This window comes from Arachis hypogaea, chromosome 13 (assembly GCF_003086295.3).
Source record: "Arachis hypogaea cultivar Tifrunner chromosome 13, arahy.Tifrunner.gnm2.J5K5, whole genome shotgun sequence".
Taxonomy (NCBI): domain Eukaryota; kingdom Viridiplantae; phylum Streptophyta; class Magnoliopsida; order Fabales; family Fabaceae; genus Arachis; species Arachis hypogaea.
In genome coordinates this window covers 19,234,860-19,260,229 of record NC_092048.1, presented here as the reverse complement: position 1 = coordinate 19,260,229, position 25,370 = coordinate 19,234,860, and the positions used below count along the sequence as shown (strand labels likewise).

Here is a 25,370-nt window from a genome sequence, read left to right as displayed (position 1 = left end):
AATACATGAAATGTGACTCATCTAAACAGGTGCGAACCAGTACCACAGCGACGTGCTATCCGTGCCCTCTGACCTCGACGGACAAGCGGCTCCTCATCCTCTATCTCGTCCTCCTCCTCCTGCGGAGTAGGCTGTACTGGTGGCGCAACACGCAACGGTGCTGCAGACGATGCTGCGATAGAATCTGATGCAGCGGTGAAGGCGGATGTAGGGGTACCTCCAAGACGAAACTGCTGACCAGCGGATGAGGATGGAGGCTCGTTCAGATCAACATCTAAGGGGGCCTGGATCCCTGAGGTCTGGCCAGCTCTGCGGGGGGTCACCTCACCCTGCATGATGGCGGTGATCTCATCTAGGAAGCGTGGACTCCCGAAGTCTCCAACAAACGAGTCTGACCCAACAAAGTCTGCCCACTGTGATCCTGATATGCGCCAAGGTGTACCACCCTGCTCAGCCTGATCATCCGCTGGCACACCAACGAAGTAATCTCCAAGCGGGCCCGCTCCAGGTCCAGGTCCAGCGTCACCAGTGTCAGCCCCGTCACCGAACCCTGTGCCATACCACTCACCTCCATGACCGCCATCGTGTGTACTAGTACCTCCATCGTGTGTGCATCCTCCAACGTGGCCAGGCTGGTCGTCATCGTCGTCCCCATGGTCAGAACCACTCCTCGCCGTATGATCCGGCCACCTCCACTGACGCTGGCTCCTCCGTGTCCCTACACCCATCCTCCTCTCAACCCTGCGCCTGTCAGGCACGTCATCCGGAGGATCCATGTCAGGCACACGCCCCGGACCCCGCTGTGAGGCCTCAACTGGTATAGGAACTGATCTCGGATCCCCCAGCTGAGTGTCCGGTGCCAGGAACCTCTTCCCATGCTGACTGCACCACTGAAGGAACTGATGAGACGGTCCAGGGTCGGCAACAACATCGAACCTCAATACACTGTCCTGACGAGCGTCCCAGTATGCATGCCACTTCGGCATGGAAGAGGGGAACCATCGATCGCCGCCTCTCCCGTCCTTGGACATCAGAAAGTCGATGTTCAAGGCGGGACGCGGAGGGGCCTGTACCCCTCCAAACTGAGGAAGAACACGATCTATCTGATGCCACTCTATGACAGCAAAGTAGATCAGCGCGGTCACAGAGCGCCACACCGCCATGTGCCGAGGCTCCAAAACCTCCGGGTGCAACACCTGAAGTACGTCGGGGCTACTGTACGGCATCCATATAAACTGCAGAACAAACCCACAATTATCAGGGCAACTGTACGAGCCAAGTGTAAAATATTTAACTAAAATAGCATCAGTTATTAATTAGCATACTAACCTCCCTGGACTGTAACCGGTCTATCCTAAGCCTCCATGCCCGCACTCTCGGACCCTTCTCGCTACCGGAAGGGTTGTAACCTGCCCATCTGCACCATACATATGAGTTACATATACTGATATATGTGTTTACATTATGCAACAGAGTATTAACATACACGCAATTCTGTAAGTCATATTGAAAAAGAATAGGCCCAGTATAGTACCTCGACGCCAAAGGCCAGCTGAAGGCCTCATATCCTGTAGGCCTAAACTGAGGAAACCGCCAAAAGATCCAAGACTGCAGTAGCTGGAGCGGGCCCGCTAACTTCACAACATGTCTGTTTGCCACCCTGCACATGCACCGGTACAACCAGGCCAGTGCTGCCGAACCCCAGCTGTACGTACCCAGCTCCTCCAGCCTCGCTACATATGGAAGCCATCTAATGTGAATCCGGTTGCCAGACTTGTCCGCAAACAGCTGCGTGCCCAGCAACATCATGATGTACGCCCGGACATATCGGCGAACAGTGTCATCATCTGCATCCTCAGGGCACTCACCAAAGGTCTCCTGAAACCAGGTGCAGTTCACTGCATACTTCTGAACCTGACTGGGAGGAGGTATAACTCCTAGCAACTCCTGGAACCAGACCCAGGGTGGACGGCCGCCATCGATGTATATATGAAACTCTGACAGGCACCCGCTCACGTAACGGCCATCGACTGGCAAACCCAGCTGGTATGCCACGTCCTGGAGTGTGATCGTGCACTCTCCGAACGGCATATAAAATGTGTGCGTCTCGGGACGCCATCTCTCCACGAATGCACTGACGAGCGCCTCGTCTAGCCGGAACCACCGGTCGTTCAGCCTTGCAAGATGGTATAGCCCTGCCATCTGCAAGTATGGAACGTATCTGTCATCAAGACGCATGCCCTGCTGCCGCCTCATGCTCCTAATGCATCGCTCGGGCTGCGAATGAAAAGAAACGCATACTGAGATATATAACTACACAGCTTTTACAGTAAACCGGTTCACATAAACCGGTTTACATAAACGGGTTTACATAAAACGGTTTCCATAATCCGGTTTACATTAACCATTTCGCTAAATTAAACAGCATAACATCACATGAAAGATAACTAACTGGAAAACAAACCCTAAACCACACAACTAAACCGCTAGCATATACCACAATTAACGAGAGCCATTAACAAGAAAGAAATTCAATAAACCGGCTTACTTAAACCACCTAGCATTAAACAACTACCCTAAACCACATATAAAAACCTCTTGCAAAAACCGCTAACAAAAACCGCTAACATAAACCACCAACATAAACCACTACCAAAAACCACTGACTTAAACCACTAACAAAAACCACTACCCTAAACCACCACCCTAAACCACTAACATAAACCACTAACTAATACCACTAGCTTAAACCACTATCATAAACCACCTACATAATCCCCTCACCTAAACCACCTACATAAACCACTAACATAAAGTACCGTCTAACCAGGATACAAAACCACTAAAGCACAACTAACGCTTGAATCAAAAATATTTCCGTACTAACCTCGTCGTTGATGACCCCGGCTATATGAGCGACTCCGTCCAACCGATATAACTGTGCCGGATCGTCCCCCATCAGCAGAGTAGTCCGTTCAGGTCTTCCTCGGAGAGAATCTGGGTCGTTTTCTCTGAGATTTTGTGGGGTAGGGGTGAAGGGATAATGGTTCGAATGAGGGTGATTTGAACTCCTTATATACTCGAATCACACCTAATTCGAACCAGCCTGGTTCGAATTATAAAGGAGTGCATTAGGAGTAATTCGAACCGGCCCGGTTCGAATTACATGGAATCGATTTCAAAGCATAATTCGAACCAACCTGGTTCGAATTATGTATGAGAGAAGTTCGAACCAGGGTGGTTCGAATTATGTATGGGAGGAGTTCGAACCTTATTGGTTCGAATTATTCAAATACGTACAACACTAAATCGAACCAGGTTGGTTCGAATTATGAAGGAGAGCAATTCGAACCAGCTTGGTTCGAATTATATTAAAATACACTTTGGCTCATTGCTGAAACGAAATTGGATTTGGCGCATTTTGGTTACACGATTCTTGCTTTGGCTCATTATGGTTTTTTGCCCCTTGAAATATGTATATGCAGATCTTTGGGGACCAGCTCTAGTGGATTCAAGAACTGATTTCAAATATTATGCTTGCTTTGTGGATGATTTTTCAAAATTCACAGTTATTTTTCTATTACAGAATAAGTCTCAACCTTATTAGCTTTTCAAAACTATAAGAAACTTAAGGAGAAGCAAATTGGAGATAGTATTAAAGCCCTATAGAATGTCATGCTCTTACAAACATCACCAAAAAGGGAATGTGGAAAGAAAGCATAGGCATATAACAGAAATAAGTCTATCTTTATTAGTAACACACTACAAGAAAGGCGTTGAGTACCATCAGATTTACCATCGAAATGAATTTGATGGTATAAACGGCACTAAAAAATGTTTACTGGTGAATTATTTTATCCGACGTTTATTACCGGTGGATTCTGCGTCAGATTTTGTAATTAATACGACAAAAATAAGCAGTTGGTTACTATTAGATTTTTTTTACGGTAATTTTGGGGCCATGTTATATTTTGTGGCTCCCATTTACCATTGGATTGTTCCAGTAAATCTGACTGTATGCAATTTTTTTCACAATTAGTAGTCAAATTAAATTTTTTTTACAAGATTAGTTCACAAATTCTAAACACCAGAAATCAACTAATGATTTTATTAAATATTAAGGATCTAAATATAATAAAAAGTCAAAGAAGTAAAATACAATGAAATAGACATAAAATAAATTAAATCTCTAAACCCTACGGATCTCGGTAATCATCGTCGTCGTTGTCTTTCCCTTGCTGAGGCGGCAAACTAGATATTGATGTCGGTGCCCCACCAACAGCGCAGCTGCTAGTACCAGCAACGATGCTGCCTCCAGCGTGCATCTACCTCTAGTTGCTCCAGTTTCTCCATCAGCTCCAACTTGATGGCAACGGTGTCTCTCACGCGTGCAAGAAGCTCATTGTACCTCTCCTCAGACTGCTGAGCTTGTTGGTGAAGCTCTTGTGTGAGCATCTATACCTCTTCCATCAAATCAACAACTTTCTCGGGATCGGCAGAACTGGTGGCAGAGGTAGAGGCAGATGAATCCACCAATATGGAGGTGAGGAGACCGCTGGTGAAGAACAACCCCATCAAGATCAATCACTGAGGCATCGAAGTCAGATGCGACAGTAAACATTTTAAAAAGGTGACAGTCATAGGAAGCAAATGGATATTCGCAATTAAGAAAAATCAACAAGGTGACATTCTCAGGTACAAAGCTAGGCTTGTTGCCAAATGATTCTACAAAAAGAAGGGGTGGATTATAAGCAAATTTATTCACCAGTGATAAGAGCAACTGCTATAAAAGGTATACTCACTGTTACAGCGTCATTGGTAGGGATGACAACGGGTCCCCATTGGGGGGGGGGGGGGACATGTCCCCCGCCCCCCGCCCCCAATATCTGCCCCCGTCCCCGCCCCATCCCCATGACGGGTAACGGGGACCCCGTATCCGCCGGGGACCTGGGACTCCGTGGATATCCGCGGATTTTAGTAAAAAATAATAAAAATTGAAAAAAATTGCTAAAATTCAAAATTGATACATGAAATTAACAATTGCTATACATGTAACTGAAGAGATAGATGAATATTCTTTAAACATGCTTCAAAGGAAATCAACGGAATTAGAAAATCAATAAATATATATGTTATTATTAAGTAATAATCAGGGACCAATTTTGTAGCTCATTGAAAAATTGAAGCTGTCAGATAATGTACAACAAAGTTTTGTTTTTATCTTAATAAAATCTTGCCTGTGATCGTTTCAATGGTAAACAACATTTTTGAAATTCATAAATTTTCTAAATATTTTGTAAACAGGGAATATTGCATGTCGATATCAAACCAGGATGAATGTTGCAAACTTCTTAGATTCAAGAATCACATTGATCCGGTAATGATCACCAGAAAATTATAAAAAAATAAAATACCAAAATAAAAATCAGAATCAGAAATTTACAACTTAGAACCTAATTACCAAAATTTAAAAATCCAAAATCAAATAACCCTAAATAGAAATCAAAATCAAAAAATTCAGAACTAATAACCTAATAATCCTAAATAAAAAATTCAGAATCAAATCAACCCTAAATAGAAATCATAATCAGAAAATTCAGAACTCTAAACTTAATTACCCTAAATCAGAAATCTAGTAAACGGAGAGGAGAGGAGAGGAGACGCGGCAGTCGGTGGTCGACGGTCGGCGATGTTCGAGGAGAGGAGATGAGACGAGACTGATGGTTTCACCGTGAGGAGTGAAGAGGAGAAGCAGCAGTAAAGCATGTGTGAGCAGTGTTCTATGCCTTACCCAGTTACCCGACGACAAAGAGGTGACGACAAGCAAAGGCGCGACGACCAGAGAAGAGGTGACGACCGGCGAAGACGCAAAGACGGTGAAGATGACGGTGACGGTGACAGACTGAGGGGTGGGAGGTAGCGCCGTAGCGGTGAAGGACTGAGAGGGCGAGAGGTGGCAGTCGGTGGCGGTCGGTGGTGGTGATGGTGCGACCGTGCGTGGTTCAGAGAGGGTGAGAGGCTGAGGCTTAAAGGTGGTGACTGGTGAAGAGTTCAGAGAGATAGAGACTAGGTTGAAGATTGTGAATTGCAACTTTGCAAGTGTGACGGCTAGGGTTTTCACCTTCCTTCATATGACATATATATATTAAGGGTATTCTAGTCTTTTTACATAAACGGGGTTTAAACGGGTCTCCACGGGGCGGGGACCTCTATCCCCGCTCCCGTCCCGTTTAATATACGAGGCCCCATCTCCCGTTTCCGCGAGTACAAAATCGTCCCCATATCTGCCCTGTGACGGGTAAATCCCCGCGGATACCCGTCCCGCTGGGGATTTTTGCCATCCCTAGTCATTGGGCTGGCCATTAAGACAATTTAACTTCGATAATGCCTTCTTGAATGGCAAACTCGAAGAAAATGTCTATAAGGCACAGCCTCAAGAATATGAGAATGACAATACCAACCTGGTTTGTAAGTTAAATAAAGCCATATATATCTAGAAACAAGCATCTCGTGCTTGATTTCAAGACATTGGCAGACACTCTTTAGACATTTAGTTTTGAGAACACAAAATTAGATGTCTCACTATTTGTTAAACACAATTCATCGTCTGTTATTTATTTATTAGTTTATGTAGATGACATAATAGTAACAGGGAATAATTTGAAAGAAAATAAATTCTTGATAGTTCAATTGAATGAATTTTTTTTTTAAAGAATCTTAGCTTGTTTAATTGTTTTCCTAGGATTTGAAGCCACTTATCTTCTTCAAGGAGACTTCATGGTGTCTCAAACAAAATATGCAAAAGAATTATTGGTCTAGTCTGAAATGGATAATTCTAAACCTTTACCAATTTCTATGATTTTAGATTCTAAATTGTTCTCCAATGATTCTGAACTTTTTGACAATCCAATAACGTATAGATCTGTAGTTAGAGCATTACAATACTTAACAATGATAAAGGTTGGATATTAAATTTGCAGTCAATCGTGTCTCTCGACATAATCCAACTCTTTTACACTGGAAAAGTGTCAAAAGAATTCTCAGATATGTGAAAGGTACGGTGGATAATGGAATTGTGTTTAATAAGTACACTAACTTTTGAATTTTTTCTTTTGCAGATGCAGATTGGAGTGGAGACTTTGGGGATCGAAAATCTATCGATGATTTTTGCATCTATTTAGGCAATAATATCATATCTTGGAAGAGCAATAAATAAACTAAAGTTAGTAGGAGCAGTACCGAAGCTAAATATCGGTCTAGGTGTATAACCCAAACTAAAATTATGTCCATTCAATAACTCGAGTGTTTCACACCCAACACCACCTACTATATATTGTGATAATCAAAGTGCCTACCTCTTAGCTGCTAATCCTTTACTTCATAGTAGGTGTAAATATTTAAAGCTGGACCTTCATTTCTTAAGAGATCTGGTTAATAAAAAATTTCTTTATGTGATGCACTTTTTTTCTCTATACCAAATAGCAGATTGTTTAACTAAACCGGTGTCACAACACTTAAAATGTTCAAACGCAAACTGAGAGTACGTCAAAACCCATACCTCAATTTGAAAGGAATTTTAAGAGAAAGTTCACAGTTAATCAGTTAGGTTAGTTATTAGAATTATATAGCTAATAGAATTTTGTTCGGTTAGTTATTTGATTTTGGTTAGTTAAAACTTGTTCTTTTGATTATTCTTAAAGAGGAATCAAGCTCTAAATCTTATATATATAACAGTTGTATTGTTTATTTAGCAATGTGAAATATATTCATTTTTATTCATCTCAGTTTTTTTTTTCTGCATTTTTTCACAGCTTGTTCCTTAATCTGTGATCCTACCTTTCTGATGATCTTTGTTGCATCTTTTAGTAACAAAATAATTTTTATAACAATTTATTCGTAAAAGCTCACTCAGTTATGTGGGTCTCTCTTGACTAATAAATGTGTTATTGAATTAGTAGATTTTTTAATTAAATCAATATAAACACTTCAATCTTTTTGTTTTAATTAAAAACTTTTGACACCAACGATCATCTCCACATGATCTTTTAGTTGTCTTCAATTTCTTACAATAGCATGAGGCTCTTAAAGAGCAAGTATTTATTAAAAAGTAAAAAGAGGACAGAATATGATAAATGTACAATGGTAATTGGGAATTGAAAATTTACCCATGGATGAAAAATTAATAAATAGATTATATTAATAACTCTTTTTTTATTACATATACAGAAAAGACTCAAACATGTCAAAAAGGATTTAAGTGAATATTACGGTGTTTAAAAAGTGGTGTCTACTTATTAAAAAGAAAGTTAAAAATTAATAATTAATTTAAAAAAATATAAAAATAAATAATTTTTAAAAATTAAAATTTATTATAATAAAATAAATTAGACAAAATTTAGACACCAACTTATAAAGATGATAAAATTAGTGAAAGATCTAATACCATTTGAAATAAGACTAGTATAATATTGAGTAGATGGCACTCTTCTAATTAGATGAACCATTCTTAATCTAATTTCTGCGGTGCTTAGCTTCTTAATATATTTGGTGAATTGATGTTGATTAATTGATTGGGTAAATTAATGTGTAGAAATAAAATTAATTAAAGTAGTTGAACTTCTAGTGTCGAATGAGTGCTTAAAGAATTGTCATTTGGCTATAAAATTGACGTGACACATATTTAATTTAAGACCAACCTCAACCAGTTAGCCACACAATCATAATCAGTGGATTAAAAGACAAAACCGTCGACAGCAGGATTCGAACCTGCGCAGGCAAAGCCCAACAGATTTCGAGTCTGTCTCCTTAACCACTCGGACATATCGACCGTTTTGACTCTCTTTCACTGCAAACATATTTAGTAACGTTAAAATTATCATTCATTGGACTTGGTCATAGAGGTGATGACTTTGTGGGGTACGATGAAGTAACAACTTGGACTGGTCCCCAACTCCAACAAAGCACATGCCATGGAACCATGAAAATTTGATTTCTTTTCAAGAGCAAAGAATGATAGGGGATGGAACCTTCATTTTTTTTTAAACAATTAAAAAAGTAAAGTGTGATTTCTTATAATTAATTTTATAAGTGAGACAAAAAAAATATGAGATAGAGTAACAAAAGATTAGAGATCACATTTTATTCCTTTAATTTTTTTTTAACAATTGAGAGAATCCATTCCCGTTTATGATTTTAACAGTAGATACATACATCTATGAAGAAGAAAAATAATTAAATATTTATCTAAAAAAATATGTTATTTTATTTTTATTAATTTTTCAAATTAGATTATATACTTCATGCTCTTCACACAAACTTTTTCACGATAAAATTATTCTCAACAGCATAGTTAGTTTACTAAGGCCAAGACATTCTTATGAATGCTTATAAAAGTAACTTCACTTTATAGTTTGTTCACAAATTGTCTACCGAAATAACATTTTCAATAACAAAAGAAAAACCCACATTAATTTTGGATGAGGTTTTATGTTTTATCAATTGTGGTTGCCATGGCTGTAATTAATTTAACATTGAGAAGGACTAGTGAGAGAGAATGCGATGTGGGGGCATTATTTTAGGCCACTACAATATTGAGGGTGGGTGCAGTGCACACATAAAGAGACTTCTTCTTTCATTGCAGCTATGAGAATGGAATAAGTGAATAACACAAGGGCCAAGCTAGCGAGGCATTAATAATCTTCGGTTCTAATTATAAGGTTTGTTGAATTTTCTTTATATATAATTTTCATTCATAAACAATAACGTTGCTAATTATTTTATAACTGAGGCCCTAGTCATATTATTTTTTTCAGGAATGTCAGATGAAGGGGGGGGTTATAATTTAATGGTACCTTATGCTATATCTATATATGTTATATTATAGAGTATACCATGTTAATTTAATATATATGTACAAAGAAAGTATTTCACTATTTCCCTTTTTCTCTTCCTGCTTGTGTTGTGTCTTTACATGTCTTGTTGAATGCTAACTACTTCTTCCTCTCTCTCTCTCTCTCTCTCTCTCTCTCTCTCTCTCTCTCTCTCTCTCTCTCTCTCTCTCTCTCTCTCTCAGTCACTCATTTCTTGTTTTTATTTCTTCTGAACCAATTGACTTAGCTTACTTATATGTTCCACCACCCAAACCCTAATCTCAGGAACTTTGTGTTTGTCCTCTTCCTATTTGTCTTCTTCTTACTCTCAGAATATCTCTGATCTTTGTGTCTTCTTCTTCAATCTTCACTCTCCCATCAAAACCACTTTGGCCTTCTTATTATGTCTTCTCTATCTCCCTCATTTGGATTGGCTTCTATGCAAGTTCCAAAAAGTCAACAATTGATAAGAAATCTCCATCATTGTTCATTTCTGGTGGTGCTAGCTTCCTTGTTTTGTTTTGTTCTTATATATTCTGGTGAAGAAGCTTTGTTATGGAATCTTGTTACTGCAATCTTGAAGTTGAGGTAAATGGAGAAGAGACCTTCATGGTTGACAAGGTAATAATAAATAAATAACAATAACCTTATTAATCTCTCTTTCTCTCTCTTGCCTCTTTGTTATTTGTCAAAACGGTCTTTGTTATTTGTCAAAGTTCCTGTTTTGTTTGGATCATAATCCACTTTTCAATCTTTCTTTTTTTTTTTTTTTAAATTATCTGGATTCTAGTTTCCGTTTATGTGCTAAATATTTTGCTACTCTTGAATTTAGAATTGACTGTGATTCAATGATAGTTCATGACTTTTAATGTGTAATTTTATTTTTATTTTTATTTATTTATTTTGGTCTTTTTAGGCTTATTCTAGCTACCCTTAGTAACTTCATGATGGTAGCTTTTCCCCATCATTAATTGGCACCTACAAAGCAGTGAGGTGGGGGCACCTTTTTTCTTTTTTTCAATAATTTTCATGTCCATTTTTCTCACAAATCAAAACCACATGTCACCCTTTTTTTTTCATCTTCTTATGTTTTTAATTTCAGAAAAGTTCTTTTAATAATGCATGTCACATTAAATGCTGCTGCCATGGCCTTCTCTGGGTCTTTAATGTTCTTTACCTTCATTTTATTTTGTTTGTATTCATATCTTTTGAGAGGGACCCCAAATATGGTTGTTTTCAAGCCATTAATTTCTTTTTTCTATACCCTTCCATGCGCATAGAAGATTAAAGATCCTTTTATGCCAAATTTATTGCCTATAACGACTTCTTTGTCAGTACTCCATTCTTTCTGGTTTATGAGATTTTAATTATAGGTATGGACTTTTCCTTATTTTTCCTTATATATTCTCTCCATTTTTTCCTTTCCTTGTCTCTGTTTTTATCCAGTGATAGCATTTTCCACAATAATCATTTTCTCTTTTTTTTTCTTTTTTTTTAAAAAAAGTACCCTTCATTGAATTGGATTCAGCACTTTTTCATAAAGCTTAATTCTTTTTACTCAATTCTGACCCCATTTTGATGGGGTTACCTAGGAAGGATGCTGGTTCATCACCATTACACTCTAACATTATGGTTTGCTTGAATTTCTCTCATAACTACATGTTCCTACAACATAGTGCATTAATATTATTATTCCTTCAATTAATAATCTAACTTTGTTTTATTATGTGTACTTTTTTTTTTCTTTCAGGCTATTATTGCTCAATACTCAAGCAAGTTAGCTAGATTATTTGGAAAATCTAGTGGTCCCAGTGGGAAACTCAAAGTAATATTCCATGATTTTCCGGGGGGTGCTGAGGGTTTTGAGCTTATGCTAAAATTTTGTTACAACAATGGAAGCATTGACATGAACTCTTCCAATTTGTTACAAGCACATTGTGCTGCTGAGTACATGGAAATGAAGGATTCTGTTCTTGGTGTTCCTAATTTGTTGGAACAAACAGAGAAGTCACTTGAAGAAATAAGCTATTGGAGATGGTCTGAACTTTTGGTTGCTTTGAAACAGTGCCAGAATCTATCAACTGTGTTGGATTACTATTCTAATTCAATGATGCTGGAGAAGTGTATGGACACCATTGTTGGGAGAATGTTTCTTGCTAGTGAAGCAAGCCCATGCCCTTCAACTTGCTCAACTGATAGTTCTTCCGGTGGGGTCCGGTTTTCGTGTGATTCGAAGAGTACTGAGAGTATCAAGACGAGTAGCTTCAGTTCGCGTCCGTGTTGGTGGTTTGAGGATCTTGTTTTCTTGAATCCGGTTTTGGTTGAAATGTTGGTGAGGTCAATGATCACAAGAAAATTGGAACATGGTTTGATTAGTAGGTTTCTAATGTATTATCAAAAAGCAAGATTTTCAAGTACTATTGATGTGAGTGAGAAGATTAAGATCTTGGAAATGGTCATAGATATGCATTATGATATGGAGTACTACCATAATTGTTCAATCCCTTTTAAGACCTTGTTTGGGATTCTAAGAATTAGTTTGAGTTTGAACATAAGCAAAAGTTGTAGGCACAAGTTGGAGGCCATGATTGGTTCCAATTTGGATCAAGCAACTTTGGACAATTTGCTTGTTCCATCACCATATGGAATAAGTTACTTGTATGATGTGAAACTTGTTCTCAAGTTTCTAAAGGCGTTCTTGCGACGCGGCGGCGGCGTTGTTGCTCCCATTAGGATGAAGAAAGTTGCAAGCTTGATAGATTTGTACATAGCAGAGATAGCACCTGATCCTTCTTTAAGGCCTTCTAAGTTCTTGGCTCTTGCCACTGCAATTCCAGATTCTGCAAGAGATTCTTATGATGAGCTCTACCATGCCATGGACATGTACCTTGAGGTATTAATAACTTTTTGCTAGTCTTTAATTTTGGTCATAAAGTGAATTAAATCTCCATGTTCTGTTCTTTAGAAATGCTAGTATGGTATGTGAAAAGTGAAACATAATTCCCAAAAGGGTAAAGCATGTTTTTTACCTGATTTTTGCGATTTTCTTTAAAACTACTCTTTAACTTTTAATTTCATTCAATTTTGTCCCGAATGTTTTCGATTCTTTTAATTTTGATCCCAATGCTTTTGATTTGTCTCAAAACTATCCCGAACTTTTTTATTTGTCCCTAATAATTTAGATGGAGTTAATGTCTAGGATTAATTTTGAACTATCGAAAAATGTTAGGAACAAAATTAAATAAAATTAAACAAGTATTGAGGAAAAAAAATAACTTACACTTATAATTAACTAAAAAATTCAAGGACTATTTAATAATGTTGAATATGTTACTACTTTGTAGGTTCATGGTCAATTGTCAGAAGAAGAAAAGGTGAAGATATGTTGTGGATTAAACTATGATAAGCTTTCACCTCAAGCTTGCATACACCTTTCTCAGAACACAAAATTCCCATCAAAATCAGCAGTTCAGGCTCTCATATCACAACAATCAAAGCTCAAAAACTTGATCCAATCTACTCCAGCTACATCACCATTACTCAATGGCTCATCACCACCTTTCTGCTTTACAAATGTTAATGCACAAAAGGGAAACAAAGACAAAAGCAATGACCAAGTTGTGTTGTATTCTTCTACTGGAGACTTTGATGCTTCATCTGATAACGAGAGACTCAAAGCACATTTGCAAGGAATGCAATGGAGGGTTATGGAATTAGAGAAAATCTGTAAGAAAATGCAAACTCAGATGGCAAAGATCACAAAATCAAAAGTACCACCCAATAGTTATGCAAGATCTTTGCCTAAGCTCTGTTCATGATATGTTATTTTTATTTATTTATTTTATTTTTATTTTCCCTTGTATTTCTTCATATCTGTATAGCACCCAAATGAAGTTGATTGAGTAAGAAAAAAGATATTGGTTGTACATACAATCAAGAAATAATGAAAAAAAAAAACTATATATATATTGCAAAGAATTTAAGATTGTAATAATTAATAAACGTTCAAAACTTAAGAGGAGTAGATAGTAGATACTAAATAGTTTATGTTAATATAATAATATTACTATGACGAACATTTTATCCCTCTCAACAATTTATAGTATGCATTATAGTTGATCAATTTATCAAATTATTAAATTATGCATTGTATTATGATTTTTTGTTGTGATTTGAAGTTGACTTGGAAGTTGTGTATTAAGAAAAATGGTCCTGCTAGAATATGCTTTCACATCAAGTCAAGTTTCAAGTAATAAAAATATGGTTTGTTGGGTTACCATTAGAAGACGACAAGGTGTATTGGTTGACATTGGCTTGGATACAAAGTGTGATTAAAGACACAGACAAAAGAGTCCACATAGGTACCGTACGAACCAGGTTAGATTAGATTAGATGACTTCAAATATTCATTTCATGACCCTATTAATTAGTTAAGTATTTTAGGAAGAGAAATATTTTTATAAATTCTTATTTTTTTAAAGGGATGTGTTGGATTTGAATTTTGATTATGGAGAAAATTGTAGGGCAGAAAGTTAGTCGGCCGAAGTTTTTTTTCCTAAGAATGAAGTTAGGTAAAGAAAAATGAGGATTATAATTAAATTTTTAAAAAAGTGTGTATTATATATAATATTTTTTGTTATAAAATGAGTAACTCCACCTTTTATTGAAAAATATACTCTATCATAACATGACCCAATATAGACATTTCCTAATCGAATAAAATTATTTTCGGTAAAAAAAAAAATATGGTTCATACAAAGCAAAAAAAAAAGTAAATCATTGATAAATTAGTATATATCAGCAATATAAGATTCACATGAAATAGATTTTATACTCTATCTAATATTAAGTATTGTATAGTTTATTAAGCACAACGAACACATCTATTTTAATAAATAATTGAATGCCTGCTCAAGGACTATGAACAATTATATTCTAGAATAAGAGATTCTTGTATTAACTTAAACTATTGTCTAAGATGATGAAGGATTCCCTCATGTTATTGAAGCATATTCCAAATTAATCAAATTTAAAATTAGCTGTAAGATGTGCATGGGAGGTCCCATCCTATCCATGAATACATTGCAACTCAGTGATAATGACATTATTATTGATACTGAAGCAGAGGAGGTAGAGCTGGAGTTTTCCACCTTGTTTCTGTTGTTCCATTTATATGCTATATGTTTGACTAAATTAGGTGTAACACAAGATAAATAATTATTCTCTTCCAACAATCACTTGGTTCTTATTAGTTTAATTTGTCAGTTCAAAGAAAATACATTTTTTTAAAAGAAAAATATAAGGAAAGCCTGAGAGACGTTTTTTCACTTATGGTAAATTCACCCACCTCGAATTATATTATATTATATGCAATAACCTAATTGTTTTTTTTTTTTTTTTTTTTTTTTTAAATCTAATCAAACAAACGTTAGCATTTAGCAGTTAGCATTCTGACAAACTAGCTTGTAAACATAAAATATGTGTGATGTTATGTTATAAAGGTAGTATATATGATGATGACCTTCTTATATTAATTATGAACTAAACGAATTAGTTTGATCTATCCTACTTATTCATCTAATGGTCAATAATCACGTTATCTAGTTAATCAACTTGTTCTAGTAATTATCTCACTAATTTGCTTAAATAAGTGTCGCGGATATTTAAATTTTATATTGTGCATACAGCAACCTATTAGTCAACGACAAATCCTTACATAAAATTCTAATCATTACTGTTGTGCATTTAACTTAGTTTATATATATATATATATACTCATAATAGCTTATTTCCAAAATGTCTTATATAAGATGATTTTTTGGAAAGAATAATTGTTGGTCACCACTCACCCTGTACTCAAAACAACAATATGCTAATAAATTACTACTTAAATCCTCTTACTGTAACACCCAGCTTTAGCATAATAATTTATTTTGAATCTCATTTGAGCTTGTAACAGCTAGTGATAAATTAAGGATCATGTGGAACATTGTCATCACAAGAAATATATAATTGTTATGTACAATAAATCATATAAATATAATGTTCCTTCCTTTTCTTTAGCGAATATTCGTACAGCAAAGGGTTAAAGGGTATGACAGTGGCCAAAGACAGCACATGCTTTTGTGGGGCTGAAATCATGTAAGCAGATTGAATCCCATTTAATACATTGGACCTATTGCTGAATGTTTTCTTTTTCTCCTAATTTCCTATCTACATTTTTAGTTAACTTTACATAAAAGGACCGACTGAAGAGTAATCGTATAATAATAATAATTTTAAATATTAATGAAATCAAAATATAAGACATATTCTTATATATACCATGGAACAAGAAATTTTTCTCTTCTCATATAGTTTAAATTATAGTTAAAATAAACTTACATATGAAATATAATATCCACAATCCTCGTAATAAATACTTAAATACCATTACTTTTCTGCCTCCGGTTTTGAACTCAATGGATATCAATCATATCATATCTAGTTATCTACCCATTCCAATCAACTTCGAAGTTACACTGAAGAAGATGCAAATTCTATCATGTTTTTATTAGTTAATTTGCACCCTGTAGTACCCGTATTATATATATATATAGAGTAACTCACTAAGCAGCTAGCGTAACAATCAGGTATGTTCCCTGTGAAATAATGTGTCAACGTCCTCAAAGTCATATACATATTATTATGCATGTGCCGTAACGAAGAAGACATGCAGCATGCATTGATTAATCAGAAAGACAAGTTTGGTAAATTATTCAGATGTAGTTAGTAATTAAATAGAACCCACTTCATTAATTATTTATTATATATATATGTGTGTGTGCATGATGCCTGTTGTTTTCTTTATTATATGGTAGTCAATAAGCATATTGCCTGTGTCATGAGAATTGATATGATGAGAATCTAATAAGTAGCATACCCCATAATATAAGACTTTGTAGCAACCAAGATATTAAACCGTGCCAGGAAATAAAGTACGTAGTTGTATCTTATTGTTTCCCTTAGACGTTACTCTTCTCCGATCCCTCTTTCGAGGTTTATGTAATTTCGTACATGGACTACTAACTCTTTGATTGTTGACCCAAAAGAGAGATTATTATAACTCTAGCTATATGATTATAAATAAAGTAATATTCAGAGAGATAATGGTAGGGATTTTAATAAGAAAATGTCAGACGAATTGAAAGGGGGGAAGAAAAGGATAACAAGAATCGCGAAAACACAAAATAATAGATACAGATTTTTTTTTTATACTAAATTAAACGAACAAATTTGTTTCTAGCAATTTAAGTCACTCAAAAGTTTTTTTTATTAGACTTTCAAAGAATTTATTATTAACAACTTATATTAAAAGGCTGAAAATTAAAAGAACTACTACTAAAAAATTACTTTAAGTTGGCTCTTTTAAATTTATTTGTACAACAAGCAAAACAAATCATCATCTTACTTAATAATTATACATAAAAAAAACGTGCATAAAGCAATTTAAAATTTTTATTCTCACAAAAAATATTTAAATAAATTCTTAACATATTACCCTAAAAATAGCCAAATCTTTTTAGTTAAACAACTATTTAAATGAAAATATTAAAAACATCTTTTCACGATGATTTTGGTTTAAAAAGTATGACTTGTTTGTTTTGTTACACTTTAAACAAAAATAACACTTTTATAACATATAAAAATTAAGGCCTAAAATCTATTATCTAATAGTCAAAATAAAATATCTTTATATAAAAATAATTATGAAATCTTCATTAGAGTATCCACCTTTTAGATATGTCTCTAAAATTAGCATCATTAATTTAAATTAAATTTGATTTAAATTAAAAATTTAAAAATATGATAACTAATTTAAATCAAATTTAATTTTATTAGATTAGATCAGATTTGATTTAAATTTAAAATACCTAAAAGTACTACTAAACAAATCAAAATCAAATTAAATCTTTAACCAATCTTAACACTACATCAAATTGAAATATGGGTAATGCTAGATAGACAAAAAAAAAAAAAAAGGCAGAACTTGTTTTATTTAGCATTAATTAATTATCGCAATAATTAATGAATGCTAAATAAGACAAGTTATGACTGTTTCTGGCTGATTTTCTTTGGTTACCAAACATTTTCGTTTTTTTTTTTTAGTCAATGATTAATGTGAAAACTGCCAAATTTTTAAAGTTCTCTTTAAATTTCTTTGCACATACTTTAGTGAAAGAATCCTCTAAATATAAAATCTTCATTTGGCCCTTTTATCTTAAAATGTCTAAATTATCTTCCCCAACATATATATATCAGATTTATGTGTAACTTCAACAAGAAAGGCTTATTATGTCATTTACTTGATGAAGAATTAAGGTTTTACCCCATTTTTAACAAGAATATAGATCACACATACACATACACTTCTTCCAAGTTCAACTTAACACCCTATAAAATAGAATAGTTAAACTAACGCTGATTAAAAGTAAGACACAGAACAAAATAAAACCACATCCCCCCCCCCCCCCCCCCTTTTTTTTCTCCCCGCCAAAAAAATTGGTCTGAATGAAGTTTTCGCATTAGACAATTTCATTTTCTACCACTGGAAGAAAAATTAGACCTTTAACTATCAGTAAAATTAATTAATTAGTTTGTTAGGTTATTTTTATTTGTGAAATGACTGTAAAATAACATTTTCAAAGATTTTTTTACAACACTATAAAAAAATGATTTGGTAATACTTTTAGTTTATTGACAAATGTTTTTACTATCAAAACAATAATTTCTAAATGTCAGTAATTTTTTTCTATTACAATGATTTGAATGTTAAGAATATCGTTTTTTTTTTTTTGAAAATTAGTTACCAATTTACATAAAATATATTAAACATTTTTTATAATTAATTAATGACTGTAAAAATTGTACTACTAATATGATAATTAATTTGTACAACTATTAACTGTAATTAATGTTCATTTTCTTGTAGTATATATTTTCATTCCATTTGAAAGAGTAAATACCAAAAGTGATCCCTACTTTCTATGAATTTCATATAGAATATTTTGGTTTCAATTAAATTGTATAGTATTTTAAAAGTTTCTGAAAAATATTTTCATTAAACAGATTGCCCCTATGTAGCTTTTAATAAAAATGTAATATTTGTAGAAAAAATAAATTGTTAATAAATTTTATTATAATAAATTAAATCTTAAAACTATCATTATAAGAAACAAAATGTGGATATTAATTAAAAAAGCTCGCACAATGCCAAAATTACCCCTATGACAGAACAATAACTGTATACGTTTTTTTTTTTTTGGACCAGTAACAATAACTGTATACTTTGCTCTGATTTAGGAGTCGTAATTTTTTTTTTTTGGGTGTACAGCCGTAATTTTTTGGTTTGAATAATTTGAAAAAGACTGTAAAGTACTAATAACACGCTGATATTGTTTTTTGTATTCATATTGGTTTTATGTTTTGGTCAGAAGTGGTATGGTTTTGTAATCAGCAACAAATAGATAATTGTGAAAACTTCTGAGCAATAGCCTGTGACTATTTTGGGCTTGCACCTCAATGTTCATGAGAACTGTCATATTTGGGCCTGGCCTATTTTATTTTGGATATTAATAAAATACTCACAAGAGGGAAACCAAAAAAAAAAAAAAAATACTCACAAGAGTGCGTTCCAATCTGATATTTATTTAAATTCTAGTGTAGTTGCTAGGTTTGTATGTGTGTGGGATGTGTGAATGAGTGAGTTGTATGACAAAAAAAAAAAAAAAACTAATTTCACATTCTAGCTATGATTAAATTGTTTTGGGATAGTTAGAGTAGTTGTAATTGGAATTTAGGATTTTATCCGGTTTAGGTTTGTTTGGGTCGGATTATTCGAGACAGACCCACAAAAAAATGATATATGTAATTCATGGAAATAAGAGAAAATACGTGTATACAGGTGAATATGAGAATTTATGATTTTATATTTAGATTTGTTTGGGTTGGATTTTTCGACCCAAACCCGTCAAAAAATTGATATATGAAACTCATGGAAAGAAGAAAAAATGTGTGTGTATAGGTGAACATGAGAATCTAAGATTTTATCCGGTTTAGGTTTGTTTGGGTCGGATTATTCAATCCAGACCCGCCCAAAAAAATAATATATGAAACCCATGGAAAGAAGAGAGAATGTGTGTGTATAGGTGAATATGAATCCAATAATATTCACAGATCATATTTATATTCATTTGATATGTAAGTTGCGGAGATATCTGTATCCGCAGATTTGATGTGCAAATCTACAATACATAATATATATATATATATATATATATATATATATATATATATATATATATATATATATATATATATATATATATATATTTAGAGTTACGTTTAGTATTTTTCTTTTGGAAACTTAAATTTTTTTTATGCGTATCTCACACACTCCACTCCCTAAAAAATTAGCTAATAATAATAATAACAATAATAATAATTATTATTATTATTATTATTATTATTATTATTATTATTATTTATTAGTATGCTTTTTTTATAAAAATCATTTGTTAAAATAATTTTTAATAAGATATCTACTTAATTTTAAGTGATGGAATATTTTCTAATCCTATATTTATATTTTGTATAGTTTTTTTTTATCCTCTAAATTTATTAGAAATAAGTTTTTTAGAAAATTTTCTATTTTGCTAATCCAATCCAATACGCTCTGTAAAATTTTTTATTTTGTGGATATATTCGATATTCAATCCGCTTGGATCCAAACATAAAAAATACTGATATTGTATTCAATCTGATGTGATGTATTTAGTACGAATTCGGATCGAAATTTTGATCACATTTAATCCAATTCAATTTGTGTGCAACCCTAATTTAAAGTTACTGTATGCTCTAACTTTTTATTACATTCTTAATTACACCAACAGTTTCGCTATCAACTTCTCAATTGTATTGAATAAGACATTAATAAAATCTTTATATGTTTTAACTTCTCAAATTCTGAAAATTTAAAAATATTAAAAAAACACAAATATATAGACACATAAATATATTTTAGTGTAGGATCCAAATCAAAAATGAACTTATATAACGAACTTATATAACGAAAAAAGAGAAGTTAGCACTTCAAATAGAAAGTCAGAGTTGAAGCTGAACGTTCACCTTAGCGGCACCTCTGAGGTTAGATGCATAGTATATAACTAGCAATATAACATACCAATTAGTTAAATCATGAAAGAAAAACAACCATTAGTACCCACGAATTTTATCAATGTTGACAAAAGTACTCATCAAACAAAAAAATTAACGTTGTACCCATAAAAGATGGATTCCGTATGACAAAAGTACCAAAAGTCTAATTTTTTGTTGACTCTAACAAAATACCTAAATTAACCATATCCTTTTCTCTTTCCTAAATTTCAACAACAACAGTGCTTCAAAAAATTCCATCCATCAAATACAATATTATCACCTTTGTTTTTTCTCCCAAATCTTCTTATTCTTCTCAAAATTTACCAAAAAAACATACTCTTCCAGAATTAGAAGCTTAACATGGTTGAATCTACAACAACCATTCTCACTGTCGGTTACTGCCCTCTCACTGTCATCGCCTCATCGTTGTCGTGCCTTGCACAACACTCGTTCAACAGCATCGTCGTCTCTTGCTCCATGCTCGTTCGTCATCATTGTGACCTCCTAATTGATCTTCCTCGTCATTATCGCCTCCAGCAGAATCGTGACCGCCATCAGCAGCATCGTTGCAGCCTCCATCAGCCTCTTCGTCACTCATCGGCGCTGCCTCTCGCAGCCTCATCGTCGTCGTCGCATCAATCTTTCATTTTGTCGTGGCTACCTCGCATTTGTTACCACCTTCTGTACTAAGTCCGTTTCTCTTATTAAGATTTTGGGGTTTGGGGTTTGTTCAATTTTTTTGGCAATATAAATTCTGGGTATGACTTGATTAAGTAAATTGATTGGCAATTTAACCTTTTTTGTTGTTGTTGTTGGTGGTGGTGGTGTAGATGGTGGGAAGGACCTTTCAGATTCTAAGTGTTTTGGGTACTTTTACATTGAAATTTTTTTATTTCCAAAGAAATGGGCGTTGGTGCTGAAATTTGGGAAAGAAGAGAGAACGTGGAGTTGAGGTTGAAAATAAATGATGGGTTAATTTGAAAATTTTGTTAAAAAATCAACAAAAAATTAGGGTTTGGGTAGTTTTGTCGTACAAAACCTATCTTTCATGGATACAACTTTAGTTTTCTTGTTTAATAGGTATTTTTGTTAGCGTTCGTAAAGTTCATGGGTACTAATAGTTATTTTTCCAAATCATTAATCTATGGATTCCTATCGAAAAAAAAGGAGACAAACTATGACTAAGTATATAAAGTTATATAGTGCTAGTTTGGATTGGTTTTTTAAGTGAAAAAAGTACTTTTCTTAAAAAATAAAGTACTTTTATTTAATTTAAAACTTATTTAGATACGCCTTTAAAAAAAATATTTTTATTAAAAAAAAACAATTCAATGAGATATAAGTGGGTATGGCTTGGACATATAAGTGAGTGCTTTGAATCTTGGATGGATCATAAGGTGTCACAACAATTCAATGAGGTATGGAGTTCTCACTTTTATACTATCGGATTTATTCCACCACTAAATTCTATGGTAAATAGGTTACCGACGAATTTTTTAGTAAATTCACTGATAAATCTAACGGTATTCGGATACTTTCTTGTAATGTGTATCATCTTCAAGCTCTTCCAAAATGCTATTTTTTAATTCATTTTGTTATCTTAGTCTAGAGTGTTAGCTATTGTAATAAGCATATAAATTTATCTATTCTTTAATTTAGAAGGGTTGTAACGTTTTAAATGTCTTTTGTTAAAATGTTCGAGTCTAACACAAATCTAAGGTAATATTTGACAAAAAAAATTAGTATATTAGACTAAATGAAGTAACCATCGAATAATTATATTTGTTTCAAAATTCTACAACCCCTCACAACGATGACAGACTTATTGATCCAAAATAATTTTCAATATTTTTTTCTACTTCAAGATAGACAATAAAAATTTTACTAAAAGAAGGTAAGATATAATTTATGAGTTAAGTCTTAAAGTAGTCCCTAAACTTGCGCTCGAGCCTCAAAATGATCCCTGAAATTAATAGTTCCTTAAATTCGTCCCTGAAATTGCACTCCGAGACTCATAGTTATCCCTGAATGATTTTTCGTTCATCCAAACCTTAAAACGACGTCGTTTTGAACAAAAAAAAGAAAAAAAAAAAGCGTACCATAGACCCCAATTCAAAAAAAAAAAAAAAAAAAAGAAAAAAAAGCCTACCGTAGAACACTCCCCCTCCCCAAAACCCATTTCCAATCTGTTCCTTTCCCCCTCCCCATCCCCAACTCTTTTCCCTTCCCCTTTCCCTTTCCCTTCCCCTTCTCCATCCCCAACCCCTTCTGTTCCTTTCCCCATTCCCATCCTCAACTCCTTTTCCTTCCCCTTCCCCTTCCCTATCCCTATTCACAACCCCTTCTCTTTCCCCTTCCTCTTCTGCGTTCTCAACCTTTCCCTTTCCCTTTTCCTTCCTCTTCTACGTTTCCAACCTTTTCCTTTCCCTTCCCTTTCTGCTTCCCCCAACCTTCTCTTTCCCCTTTCACATGTATGCTCTGGTTGTTGTTGTTGTCGCCACTAGATGAGAAGGTGAAGGTAGAAGAGGAGGAGGAGTCAGACGCGGGTGGTTGTTGGCGCTGCACGGCGGAAGTTGAGCGGCAGACAAAGTGTGAAAGGGATGATGAGAGTGGGAAGAGTAGTGTTCGGAATTTTATTGATTTCAGAGATTTTGTTATTAAATTTGCCATTTCATTTTGGTTTGCGGTGGTGGTCGTTGATAGTAAGAAATTTTGAAAGAATTTTTCGGTCTGAGACAAACGAATTGGGTGCTTGGAATGAAGCTAGTTGCATTTAATTAGAAGAGGAAAGGGAAGAAGAAGGGAAAGGAGAAGGGGATGGGGAAGGAGAAGAAGGGGAAGGAGAAGAGGAAGAGGAAGGAGAAGGGGAAGGTTGGGGATGGGGAAGGGGATGGAACAGATTGGAAATTGGGGGGGGGGGGGGTTGGTTCTACGCTACACCCTTTTTTTTTTTGAATTGTGGGTCTACGGAACACTTTTTTGTTGTTGTTTAAAACGACGTCGTTTTAAGGTTTCGATGAACGAAAAATGACTCAGGGACTACTATGAGTCCCGGAGTGCAATTTCGGGGACGAATTTGAGGAACTATTAATTTCAGGGATAATTTTGAGACTCGAGTGCAAGTTTAGGGACTACTTTGAGACTTAACTCATAATTTATACTTACCCAGGCATAAGCACGAATGCATCATTGTATACAATTACTCATGATTCCTATAAAAAGAGAAGACAAAAAACAACAAAAGATACACAACAATATTCATCAATATTATTTCATTACTCGACATGTGAAGAGTTATAATATATTAACTTGTATATATGGATAAAAATTATAAAATTTATGATAAGCCATTATAAAAACTTAAATAAAATAAAAATAAAATAAATGAAATAGAAGAAACAGAGTAAAATAACGAATAATATATTAAATCAGATAATATATATTTGAATTAACTAAATTAAATAATTAATATAATAAATTAATTATAATTATTTAGCGCAATAAAATAAGTTAAATAAATAAAAGATTTCTTATAAATATGTCACATTATAACACTTTTTAAATTTATTAATCAAAATATATAAAATAAAAAATAATGTAAATTAAAATAAAATTAATTAATTTATTTCAATCAAATCAAATAATTAATATATTGATTAGTTATAATTATTGTGGTCAAATAAAATATTAAAAAATTTGATATTTATCTAAATCAAATTAAATAAATAATTAATTATAATACTTTTAAAAATTATTAATTAAAATACATAAGGCAAAAAATGTAAATTAAAATAAAATTAATCTATTTATTTTAGCCAAATCAAATAATTAATATAATTAATTAATTATAGTTAATGTAATTAAATAAAATAAATTAAAAAAATATTTTCAAAAATATATCATATCAACTATACTATTGATTAAAATAATTTAATTTTAATAATATATAATAGAGAATAAATAGATATATAATAAATTATATTCATATCAGAAAAGTTCCGCATACAAGCCCTAATGACTTGTATGGTTTACAAGTTCATTAACAAATAAAAAGCCAAAACGCGCTTCAAGGGTTACGTTGTATGCACGCGCTATATAGGATCCCGCGTATATCTAACTACCAAATTTAAAAGATTTATTTCCTTCTTCGTTTTCGTTATTTGCACAGCAGATTTGCTCGTTCTTCTTCTCGCAAAGCTTCCCCTGGTTTCTTCGATCGTTCTTTTTCCCTCCTTTCTCACTCGTTTCTTCTTCTTCTTCTTCGTCATTTACGTTAGTTTCTCTCTTTCTAACTCGAGCTTCATT

At 33.8% G+C, this 25,370-nt stretch overlaps 1 protein-coding gene and 1 non-coding gene across 6 annotated transcripts; one reads left to right on the top strand and one right to left on the bottom strand.

Annotated features, from left to right (window-relative positions):
- Positions 1-8,745: 8,745 nt before the first annotated feature.
- TRNAS-CGA (transfer RNA serine (anticodon CGA)) lies at positions 8,746-8,827 on the bottom strand. Its single transcript has one exon. It is a non-coding gene; the product is annotated as a tRNA-Ser (tRNA).
- Positions 8,828-9,321: 494 nt separating this feature from the next.
- LOC112737570 (BTB/POZ domain-containing protein At3g22104) lies at positions 9,322-13,847 on the top strand. 5 transcript variants are annotated; one of them, XM_072211363.1, is made up of 5 exons: positions 9,594-9,716; positions 9,813-9,847; positions 10,073-10,490; positions 11,620-12,762; positions 13,214-13,847. In XM_072211363.1, exons 3-5 carry the CDS (start codon positions 10,425-10,427, stop codon positions 13,685-13,687), a joined length of 1,683 nt encoding a protein of 560 aa, XP_072067464.1. In that variant the 5' UTR covers positions 9,594-9,716; positions 9,813-9,847; positions 10,073-10,424; the 3' UTR covers positions 13,688-13,847. The 5 variants fall into 5 exon arrangements, with proteins under 5 accessions (XP_072067466.1, XP_072067465.1, XP_072067464.1 ...); XM_072211364.1 differs by lacking the exon at positions 10,073-10,490 and having other exon boundaries at positions 9,593-9,716; XM_072211365.1 differs by lacking the exons at positions 9,813-9,847; positions 10,073-10,490 and having other exon boundaries at positions 9,322-9,716.
- Positions 13,848-25,370: the final 11,523 nt, after the last annotated feature.